Consider the following 11040-nt stretch of genomic DNA (forward strand, 5'->3'; position numbering starts at 1 on the left):
CCCTGCCAAGGGAGCCCCGCGCCCTGCCTGAAATTCAAGGTGGTTTTTTTTGTTGTTTTTTTATTTAAACAAATATATATAGCACCAAATTGCAACTGAAGTAATCTATGGTCACTTTTCACATTGAACATGTGCTCTTTTATTAAATAAAGTAAACGCCCATGTTATTTATCCAATGTATGTGCATGTTTCAGTGTGCCTTGCGTATTCACATTCTCACATAGGAGAACAACAAAGTGTAAAAAAGTCCAACAAATCTGTATTATTGCCCCAAGCTCTGCCCGCTTGTGTGTGTGTGTCCCCCCCCCCAGTTTCAAATTTGTTTATTTTTTAACCACAAGCCGCTATTGTCACGGGAGAAGGACACACACAGCCTGCCCAGGTGGACGTGTGCGAACGCGACAACAAACGTAGCGTGCGCATTCTAAAAATAGCTCACAGATGGTGAGCAGGTACCGCGGTTTGGAACTACAGTATTGAATTTGACAGAAAACAATGAAACGCCAGCAGAAGAATAGTCTAATGAGTTGGGTGAAAAAAAAGACAGGAGATGTGAGTTGGTTTATTCCGTAAATTAGTTCAGGATAATTGGATGTTCTGTCACTTGTTGATGTGAGGCTAATGCAGGATTTGCTAGCTTGATGCTACCGGCATTTAGCGGCAGTGACTCAACAAATTGCCACTTGAAATGTATCGTCAGCAATGTATGACAAGCAGACTGCTTGTTTAATGTTAGACTCACACCAATAGATCAATATGATCATAACACGATTGCTTTCATATCAGAGATCAGATGAGGTGGAGCTGCCTTCAGCAATAGAGGATGAGGCAGAGAGAAGCAGCAGCAGCACAGGGTTGCAGCAGGTATGTTATATGCTGTAGTCAGGTGATTTAAATGTATCAATGAAAGGAAGAAGTGTAGGCTACATGATAAGAAGGGAATACAGTTTGAATTAAAGTAATACAGTACAGTGTAACACTGTACTGTATTGTATTACTTTTTAATGTACAAATACTTTGTTACTGTACGATATCACTAACAATAATCCACAGCTCCAGAGGATAAAAGAAATGTGGGTGCCCCGAAAAAAAAATTGGGCAGCACCCTGCCAAGGCAGTAAACCTAGGGGAAACACTGACATTGTTTTTAATATCAAACCAAAATGTGACCCTCTGGAAGACGCTTGACTTACCGTCATCACCATCGTCAAATTTCGTCTTTTTGCCCTTGTAATTACTCCTGCCTTGATCTCTGCCGCCTCCTCTTCCTCCTCTGCCGCCGGATCTTCCCCTTCCTCCTCTGCCGCCAGATCTTCCCCTTCCTCCTCCTCCTCTTCCTCCAGCTTTTAAATACAAACAAGGTGCATCAATACATTTGACTATTGGTGATTTGCGAATTAGATCAGCCGCTAGGTTGAAAAACCGTATTTACATCTGTTTTTGCTTCTGTTGAAGGATTCTTGTTGAGCTTCGATTATCTTCTTCATTTCCTCTTTCTCCTCCTCTCCCTCAAGCACCTGCCATGTCGCACTGTTGGACTTGATCTTCAATTCCCCTCCATGTGCCTCTTTGGCATTATCGAATGCCTCCTTTGCAACTCCGTCGAACAGGAGGGTGCCCTTGTTGAAATCAAAATAAATCATTTTAACTACCCTGCATCTCTTTGAGTGAGACTTATGTGGAGGACTTTTGCTTACCTCTTTGGCTCCTCTTGTGAAATCCACCCACTTGATCTTTCCATGCCCAGAGAACAATTCATGGAAGTCTTCTCTTGAAACATCTTCAAGCTCTCCTGAGAACTTCAACAGGCAACCTGTCTTCTCACTCAAAAGCAGACCCTGCAACCAAAAGACAAATGATTAGGAGTGAGCCCAGAGCCGATCCAAGTTAGAGATTGGACGTTCTTAAGCACTATTAAGGATCTTACCATCTCTTTGTCTTCTACTTGTTTCTGCTGGTCATCCTTGTCCCTAAATGTTTTTTGGGGGGAGAAGGAAGGTCAGTAATTCATCATAAAATGCACAGTATGTTTTAGGACAGAAAGGTGTTGTTTGTGTACTCACTGTTTAGCCTTTGCTTTGGACTCCGCTTTGTAATGTTTTCTGTCTTCTGCTTTCTTTGCGTGGTAGTCTTCTCTGCAAGCAAGACAGCAACGACGGTGTTATTATAATAAACCCACTGAGGCTCGAAGGTTTGTTAAGAAATGTTCATTTTCGTGATAAAAGGTTACGGTAATCCAAAATTCACAACACCTTCTTATCTATTGGAATATTCTGTGTACTGTGATATTACATTTATAAACCACAATACCAAAGAAATGGTTTGCCTTCATTCAAAAAACCTAATCGAAAGATTCAAATATTGATAATGACATTTGGTAACGTGCGTCACCCCAAACATGCCAAAATATCTACTTATGTTTCTGAATTGCGGTGGACAGTAAGCACCCTGAGAGGAAAAACTATTAGACAAGACAGTCTTTGAAGTAGATATGTCTGCACTGTTCTCGTTATCCTTAGTTTGAATCTTTATGGTTTATTGCACTTAATGTAAATGGCTTTGGATAAATGCATCAGCTAAATGATAATGTAATGGGTACAAATCCTCTGCACAGACTGCATGTACGTACTCCCTCCAAATAACTGAGTTGAGTATTTCTGAATTCATATCTTTGAAAGTATGTCAGTCTCACATTAGGTCACCTTTCATATATTTGCTGACTTCACTTCTCAATCATAAGCCTTTGTCTACTAAGATAAATCTTACCTTGATAAAACCAGCATCTCATTGTCTTTGAAGGATTTGATGTCTGTACGTTCTAGGAACTTCTTGGCTGACTCTTCAGTGACAAAACAAATGAACACTGATCCCTGTAAACAACAAATTGAAGTATTTAGAAACAAATCTCCCCTTAAAACTCAATGGAAAAACATACTACGGTTAATTGTTCGATAATATTTTTTCTAATTTACCTTGAACAGACGTTGCAGGTTTCTTCTCAACTGAATGTTTTCTATGTCTTTCTCACTCAGCCACTCCTGAATCTGATCAAGGGTCGTTTCGAGAGGAAATCCTTTCTAGATGACAAAAGATATAAGAATGTTGGTAAAAAACCAAAACAAATGTTTCACCTAGGATAAGGATAAAATGAAAATATGTTGTAACCTTCATTAACGGAGGATGTAGCAAAATGTTTTGTATTATACTTCAATAGCTCGGTGGGCCTAAATACTGACAACAAAGTGTGAGTCATAAGAGTTCCTAATAAGTGTTTTAATGCAATTAAAAAACTTACCATGTACACAGATTTGTGTTTAAGAGCATCTTTGTAGTCATCATTAATTTCCGGTAAGGGTTTGTCTGGAGACCTCCGGATTTTAGTCTTGTCTTCGCTTACCTCCAAGAGGCCAGCGTTTGATTTCTGGATAGCTTCGGCAATGACGCTGATTTCTGTAGTTAAAGACTTCAGTCTGGGGAAGGAAAACACATTCAACAAAAAAGCTAAGCTCACAAATAAAAGGCAACTGAACTCCTGCTGCACTGTCTGCTCTCTCAATTAATTAGGATTGATTTCAAAGTGCTGACTCACACTAGCTGCTGTCTACATACAAATCCCTACATGTAGACTTTTTAAATAGAAGAGGTTGTTCTTCAAATGTCCTAGAAAAAATACCTATTTTTGACCAAAGGTTTTCATGATGTGGTTTGGGTCATGCAAAAGGTTTTAAAATAGATTAGTCATCACTGTTTTGCTCTTTAATCCTGCAATTTACCTTTCCTTCCACCAGCTGTTTGAACAATTCTCAACCTCACCATTCCTTATTACATTCAGTTGATGTTTGTGATTATCAATGGATATCTATTTACGAATTAATCACTAAAATAAAAATGATTAGTATTTGAGAAGTAGTGTTTTGGAGCAGAAAACGTGATGAAGACAAGAATAACAAACCTGTTGAATTTGAGCAGCGTCTCCAAAGCCACCCAGCCCTCATCAAGTTGGAGCTGTTCTTTGAGAAACTTGTCTTTTGGAAGATTGTGATCCCCAAAGTAGTACTAGAAGTGGGAAAGATACATTTTTAGAGTTGAATTCAACCAAATCGTATAAGATAATAAAAATCTAATTAACAAAAAAAAAATTACCTCCACTTGTCGTGCCACCTTTATCTCAATTGGAGACATATTTTCTTGCTTTTCTGCCATGATTGTAGATGATCTAGTAAATAATAAAAAAATATTAGTCTTTTTATGGGGGCATTGTGTTTTTGTGACATGTGCTAGTGCTAGCTACAATATTGATTAAAAATAAATAAAGTGTATATTACAATGTGGTATTTTATAATTAAATACAACTGAAAACCAGATTATTGGTCGAAATCTACAGCGTAATACAGAAATGATCTTAAATAAATAAAATCGAAGAAGCCAATTGAAATATAAACTAATATGAGCATCAGCGTTTATTTGACAAGGACAGGAAACGGTCATATGATGATGCAAATGCTGATAGCTTGATAGCTAACATGCTAGCTCAACTGCTGCGGCTGTACCGGCCACGCTGTTTTCACATATACTATAAGCCAAGCCACTCATTTTTTTGAGTCTGGTAAACGTGTCAGTTTATGTTGTAATCCGTGATATTTTAATTTAGCCGCAAATAACTTTAGTGCGAAATGTTTAATTAGTCATTAACGCGTTGGGTAAACCCATACTAGCAAAAGCATGCTAGACGAAGAAATACTCTGTTCTCCTGTAAACCTACACACAATTTCCTATGATATTTAAAGAAACTAAAAGAGCCACATTAAACTACCTTGAAAAGTTATACTTACGAATTGTTGAGTCTCCGTTTGCAGCACTTAGAGCCGTGGTTCAGACCGAAAGTGTTCACCTCTTTGCTGCACGTTGTGGAACTGCGTGCTACGGAACACAGCGAGGACCAAAAAGAGACGTTTCGCTCTTACGCGACGATGATTGTCCGCCAGTTGTGTGGATCCGAGCAGCTGCGGTGACAAACAGTCTGATTATAATACCTGTCTCTGTGTGTGTTGACGGGTGCAGCCCCCGGGTGTAGCTGTCAGTCAAGGTAACTGCATTGGTAATATTAATACCATACAGTGTTTATGGTAAATATAATAAATAATAATAATTCAACTTTATACAGCACCTTTTATGAAAGATGCAGCCCAAAGTGCTTTACAGAGCAAGACAAGATACATCAAAAATAACAATGATTAAAAATAAAAAGTGGGGGAAATAATAAAAAAACATTTTGAAAAAACAAGCAGAAACTTAGATCACAGACCTTAAAACAATAAAATATGAACTGTGATACGACTCAAACTTCCCCAAATTAAAAAGATAGTTCTTTCATTTACTTTTAAAAATTCTAATGAAGTTTGCTTTGCTAAGATCCAATGGAAGGCTTTACACGCCCTGTTTATTTTTTTTGTCTCTTTTTATTGTAAAACACCACAAATGTTCTGAAGGTTTTTAGTTTTCAGATCTTGTATTTTATTAAACAATATATTTATTGCATTTTCCCTATTTCCACGCTAATAAAACAAAAAAACAAACAGATCAACAACATGTAGGATACATAAAGTGTTGGGGAAATGTTATTACAGGCAGTGGTGAAATGTAAATTTACTTAATCTGTATACTGAAGTATTCATTGAGGTGCAATCAATGCACTCTAAATAAAAAACCCTTTACATAAAGCAGACAGCCTTTACCCTAACATTTAACATAAAGATGTAAGATGAAGCCAAACACAGATTTCAGTGTGACTGTGTATATATAATAATATATAATTAAATGTCCACTTAGCTCACTTAAAATCAGGCAAAATTCCCATGATACGGTAGTGATATATACAATCAAATAAAAAAAGAGCAATTATTTATAGCTTCCTATTGAATCTGAGGTTGTTTTGTGTGAGGTGTATTTGAATAATACTCATACATTCATCTTCTTTCTTTTTTCAGTATTTCTTTCAATCGTTAAAAACTGAAGTACCCAAGAGTTAGCTAAAGTGCCAGCTGTGGAACCCCTGAGTTTTAAGTGAAATACTTGTTATTGTACTCACAGTTTGGCAAATATGTATCGCTCTAGTCTAAGGACAGTTCAAGCTGTGGTGTTTAAAAGTGCACCTGATATCTTCTGACTGTGATCCAGTTTTCCTTTTACCATGATCCATTTGGCACACAATAATGTGTTGAGGAGGGTTTAACACTAAACACTGTAAACACAAACACTTCCATGTGATCTGGCAGGGCTTGGAAGATTTCCCACAATTTCCCAAGAGTCCAACTCAGGGTTGTATTTCTCAATGCTCTGCAGATAAGTCCCCTTGGAGTAAGAGTATCCACCTGTTACATAAATACAGCCATTTATTGCCACCGCCCCACACTCCATCCTCCTCTCCTTCATCACTGATATTGATCTCCATTCGTCTCTCTCTATGTCGTAGCAGTCTGCGATAGTTGTCTGTCCACCAACCAGATACAGCTTGTTGTCCAGGGACACAGAACAAAGCCCATACTCTGAAAACAGAAGATTTTAGATCAGAATACAATGTTAAGCATTTTTTTTAACCTCTTCTTCCTTTTTCTCATACCTGGATGCGGACTTATTGTAATGATACTCCACTCATTGACATCTGGCTTGTAGACTTGGATCTTTTCATAGGTGCAGTTTCCTCTGTACCCGTAGTGACCTCCAGTCACATAGATTTTATCTCCCAATACTGAGGCAGTGGCATTTCCTACGCCTTCAAAAAGAAATAGAGGTTATAGGTATCGTTTAATCAATCACTCGCATCTATGTTAACCTCTTGAGCCTGCATCATTGATTTTTTTTTTACCAGTTGGGGGAAGTGCAATAAGCTGACACTGACATATTATGAACCTACTAATGTGTGGAAAACAGTGTTTATGTCCAACATTCACTGTTCTTTCAGTTCCAGTTTTGCTACCAACTTTTGAGAAATATAATTTATTTGCATTAATCATTTAGCCACTGAATTCTCCACTGTGTTCACTAGCTAGCTAACTAGCTACAACTGTAGAACTGCTACAATGTGTTTGACAATACGAGCTACCATAAAAGTAGTCATGTTAATTATAATATATATAATATTAAATACTAGTTTTCATTTGTATTATTGCTTTTATATTGATTTGTCCTTGTTGATTTCCTGGGGGTTCCAGCTTTATCTATGTTCAGGAGATGATTCAGTCGTTATACTGAATCATCTCCATGACAACAGAGCAAATTCCATCTACTCAGGATGTGGCTATAACTCAGAAAGAAGACATGTAGAAGGAACTTGAATTACGAATTGTGTAAAGCAGCTATTCCAAAGGTCAATAATGAACACAACCATTAATATGACCAAACCTAGCCAACAGTTGATATAAACAACACTATTTTTGAGGAAAGCATTGATTTATTGAGGTTGAAAGTTCATTCTTGACCTCGGAAAAAGCAGTAGAAAGAAAATCTATCCCCAGGTTCCCTTAGGAAAGCTGTCAAGGAGCTTTAAATCAAATCACATGAGCCTCGTCATCAGATTATAGGTTGAGAGTGAACTCTGAAACTCAGCTTTTAAGACAAAGTAGACAAGAACTGCAAAGAAAAATAAATCAGGTAAACATCAACAATGTCAATGACAACCAGCCAAACTCCATCTGGCAAGATCATAAAGCTAATCTGACCCTGTAAAGAGAACCAGTTCACAAATGCATTTACATCACTTAATTGTTTTCATACCTTGGATCATTTTTGCCAAAGGGAGCCATTTCTTTTTCAAAGGGTCATAATATTCCGTCTCTTGCTCCGGAGCTCCTCCCCTGTAGCCTCCGATGGCAAAAATGCAGCCATGTAAAGCCACAGAGCAATGGTAGTACCTAGCTGTGATCATGGGGCAACCCTCGGTCCATTCGTCAAAGTCACAGTTATAAACAGAAACTGTGTCCAGAGCCTCAACAGTGTTTGTCCTGTAACCACCAGTCACATAGATGTTTGCTCCAAGTAAACTGATGCTGTAGCTCTCCCTTGCATGGTCAGGCATGTCTTTTCCTTGCACCCAGGTGTCGCTGATAGGATCCCAGATATGAACCTCACAAAGAGGGTGCCAGTAGTATCCCCCAATGATATACATGCTGGAAGACATTTTTCTGGTTGTAGACATCTCTTTGCCATTGGACCTTAAAGCCTGAATGATCATAGACTTAATCTTCCCTTCACTGTTGAGCAGGCATTGTCTGGGCACCTCTAAAGTAGCCTTGAAATAAATCTCATCGAGGTCCAGGTGGATGGTATGCAGCAACTCTGCAGCACAGTGAACACGCTTATCCAAGTCATGGGTCACCCATTTGGCTACAGCATCTATCAACACATCATCCCTCTGCATGGTGAGGTTCTTAGCAGCCAACACTGATCCCATCTTCTCATGATCAAGCTCGAGGAACTCGTCCTGCTGAATGAGCTCTGTGAACCTGCCCAGCATCACTCTGCGCGCCTCCCTCTCCAGCCCGGGACAGAGGTGCATCTCAGCAAAAGCGTGCATCCCCAGGCAGTTGTCCACATCCAGGAGGCGGATGAGAAACTCCTCACATGCTTGTTTCACAGAGATGAACTGCAGGAGGTCTGCAGCCTCCAGCAGGCTCTGCACGTTGCTCTGAGTGATGCTCACCTCAGCTGTGTACACATAGTTCACCAGAGCATCCAAGACCAAACAGTCCACCCCGATGAGCTTGATGACGCTGTTTGACCTCTCCCTCATGTCGGCTGTAAACATGACTTTGAAATAGGAGCTGCGGGCGGCCAGCAGCGCCTTGTGGCAATGAAACACCTGTCCGGACTCGCCACATTGTAACGCAACGTCGGTAAACAGACCACTTATGTAGAAATGCCTGAGAGCACCAAGGAGCTCTGCTGCATGGTCACCATCACAGAAGTCATGTGTGTATATTTCAGCTGGCCTGAGTGACATGATATCTGGGGAGAACACAGGAAAACATCAGCTCTACAATAACATAACGTTAAGACAGACAATAACACACTGCAATTTCGTGGTGTCAAATGTATTTGATCTATCCCTTAATTCAAGATTCGAAAGCTAAAAGATAAACTATACCTTACCTCTCATCCTATTTCCATGGATGACCCTTGCTGTACTCGACAGTGTGAGAACGCTCCTCTTCAAAAACACACACGAGCCTCAATTTAGCTCGTGCAGGACTGTCGCAGGCAGCCCTATATCCTATTTTGGTATTTGTGTGCAGCGGCCAACCCCCTCCTCTCTCCACCAGCAGGTCCTTGACAAAACCAAGCAACCATTCAGAGGATTCACCCAACACCGCTATCTTTCTCCCCGAGCCTAAATATAACCTCCATCCAGTTTCGTGATGCATTCACGTACGGTGCATTAGTGAAGCCATGAGGCAAAGAAGCATCACTAACAGAATACAAATAGTATACAAATGAGCGTCGCCTTAAATACACCACTTACATAAATCATTAGCACTGTTCAGTATTCGTGTTTCCCCCCTTTCCTGTGGTTACCATGGCGTTTTGAACCCACTCTCAGTGCGGCCAAGGCTTTTCCTAATCCTTACAAGGATTAACAGCACAGTGCAAGAGCTCGTGCACAAGATTCAGGAATGACCACATGAGCTGGATTGTAACAGTTTAACATGAACAATTAGATTAAATCTAAGCATCAAATCACGGAAAAAATATAGTGCTTACTGTTTACACTAAATGCATAAAAAAACGTTTGAAAACGTTTTTAAATATGCCTACTTTTAAGTTGCAAGGGGTAAATTACTTTTAGATAGGAAAAAAGTACAATATGTGTGACACCTGTATAGTATTTAACAAATGATTGATGTTGGTTTTCTATGTTGTACTAATGTGTAGTGTAGAAATACAAGTCAAAGACAAACAACAAACTAAAAACTAGCATCAAAATATAATTGTATATTTGCACCATCAGCACTGGTTATACACAATGGCCAATTTCATAAAAGGGTACATTATTGAATTATACTTGTAATGTGAACAAAAGTTATAATACAGGACTCGAGTAATAGAGTACATAATGACTTTCCACCACTGATGCTGGGTTGTTTAACTGGAGATGTACAATGTAATGGGACCCTGGAGGATCATACTGTATACTATAAACTGTGGACACAAAATTACCATAGAATTGAAACAAATCCCCTCAGACACAAAACATCTGTAAAAGTGACAGTGTGAAGATTACTGAATGAAAAACACCCAACTGCAGTTACATAACAATTTTTATTGCTGCAATTTTAGCAGTTGTACTTTTTTTACACCTCTGTAAACAAAACGACAAGCAGACACTCAACATTTATAACTTTTACAAACTGCATGTAAAACATCTAAACACTGGAATGTTATCAAAATGCAAGTTTTAAACCATTAGTTTTTTGTTTTACATGCAGTTTGTAAAAGTTATAAATGTTGAGTGTCTGCTTGTCNCTTCAGAGTTTTACGACACATTTTTATTTTTTTGGCTTGCAAAATTATCTTTTTAAATTGACAAACATCATATGTGTAATTTGTTGCACAATTCAAACGGGATCAAAAGATAATCTTTCTCTCTCCATTGACTTCAATACATACTTTTTCCGAAATAAGGTCCCATGGAGGTCTCCCGGAAGGGGAGGGACTTCGCCACTCTATATGAGGGATGGCTACAATGGGTGAACGGTTTGGTATTTTGAAAAAAAAACTTCAGACATCTTTTGTATAGGTATGGCCCTACAATATATTTTTCAAATATAGCATGATAGGTTTAAGCTTTCATAATAGTGTGATAGTTTGACTGCATGGGTCATTGCAAACATCTGAGTACATATATTTTTACAACACATCCCAAGCAGACTTAAATTCAACAACACCTATTTCTGATCACCAAAATGAACAGTACAAGATAAAATACTCTTTATCCTGTTTGTATCTGAAAATTCCAACCTCATTGTCCTATAGATTATGTAATGT

The 11040-nt window shown here is 38.7% G+C and overlaps 2 protein-coding genes across 3 annotated transcripts in view; both read right to left on the reverse strand.

Moving 5' to 3' along the window:
• ssb (small RNA binding exonuclease protection factor La) overlaps positions 1-5001 on the reverse strand; it is a 5577-nt gene extending 576 nt beyond the window's left edge. The window contains exons 1-11 of the mRNA XM_010774467.1: positions 4833-5001; positions 4144-4216; positions 3953-4056; positions 3296-3470; positions 2973-3077; positions 2767-2870; positions 2064-2135; positions 1928-1970; positions 1698-1838; positions 1433-1619; positions 1194-1343 (exon numbers count right to left, since the gene is read on the reverse strand). Of these exons, the coding sequence (XP_010772769.1) occupies positions 1194-1343; positions 1433-1619; positions 1698-1838; positions 1928-1970; positions 2064-2135; positions 2767-2870; positions 2973-3077; positions 3296-3470; positions 3953-4056; positions 4144-4203 (1141 nt within the window). The 5' untranslated portion in view covers positions 4204-4216; positions 4833-5001. The remainder of the gene's footprint in view (positions 1-1193; positions 1344-1432; positions 1620-1697; positions 1839-1927; positions 1971-2063; positions 2136-2766; positions 2871-2972; positions 3078-3295; positions 3471-3952; positions 4057-4143; positions 4217-4832) is intronic.
• A 511-nt stretch (positions 5002-5512) lies between these two features.
• On the reverse strand, positions 5513-9244 carry klhl23 (kelch-like family member 23). Of its 2 annotated transcripts, XM_010774469.1 has the most exons (4): positions 9148-9244; positions 7774-9003; positions 6620-6772; positions 5513-6545 (listed from the first exon to the last, which is right to left on the reverse strand). In XM_010774469.1, the coding sequence occupies exons 1-4, from the start codon at positions 9152-9154 to the stop codon at positions 6235-6237; spliced, it is 1701 nt and encodes a 566-aa protein (XP_010772771.1). In that variant the 5' UTR covers positions 9155-9244; the 3' UTR covers positions 5513-6234. The 2 variants fall into 2 exon arrangements, with proteins under 2 accessions (XP_010772771.1, XP_010772772.1); XM_010774470.1 differs by lacking the exon at positions 6620-6772.
• Between the last annotated feature and the right edge of the window lie 1796 nt (positions 9245-11040).

This window comes from Notothenia coriiceps, unplaced genomic scaffold (assembly GCF_000735185.1).
Source record: "Notothenia coriiceps isolate Sejong01 unplaced genomic scaffold, NC01 NC01_scaffold00014021, whole genome shotgun sequence".
NCBI lineage: Eukaryota > Metazoa > Chordata > Actinopteri > Perciformes > Nototheniidae > Notothenia > Notothenia coriiceps.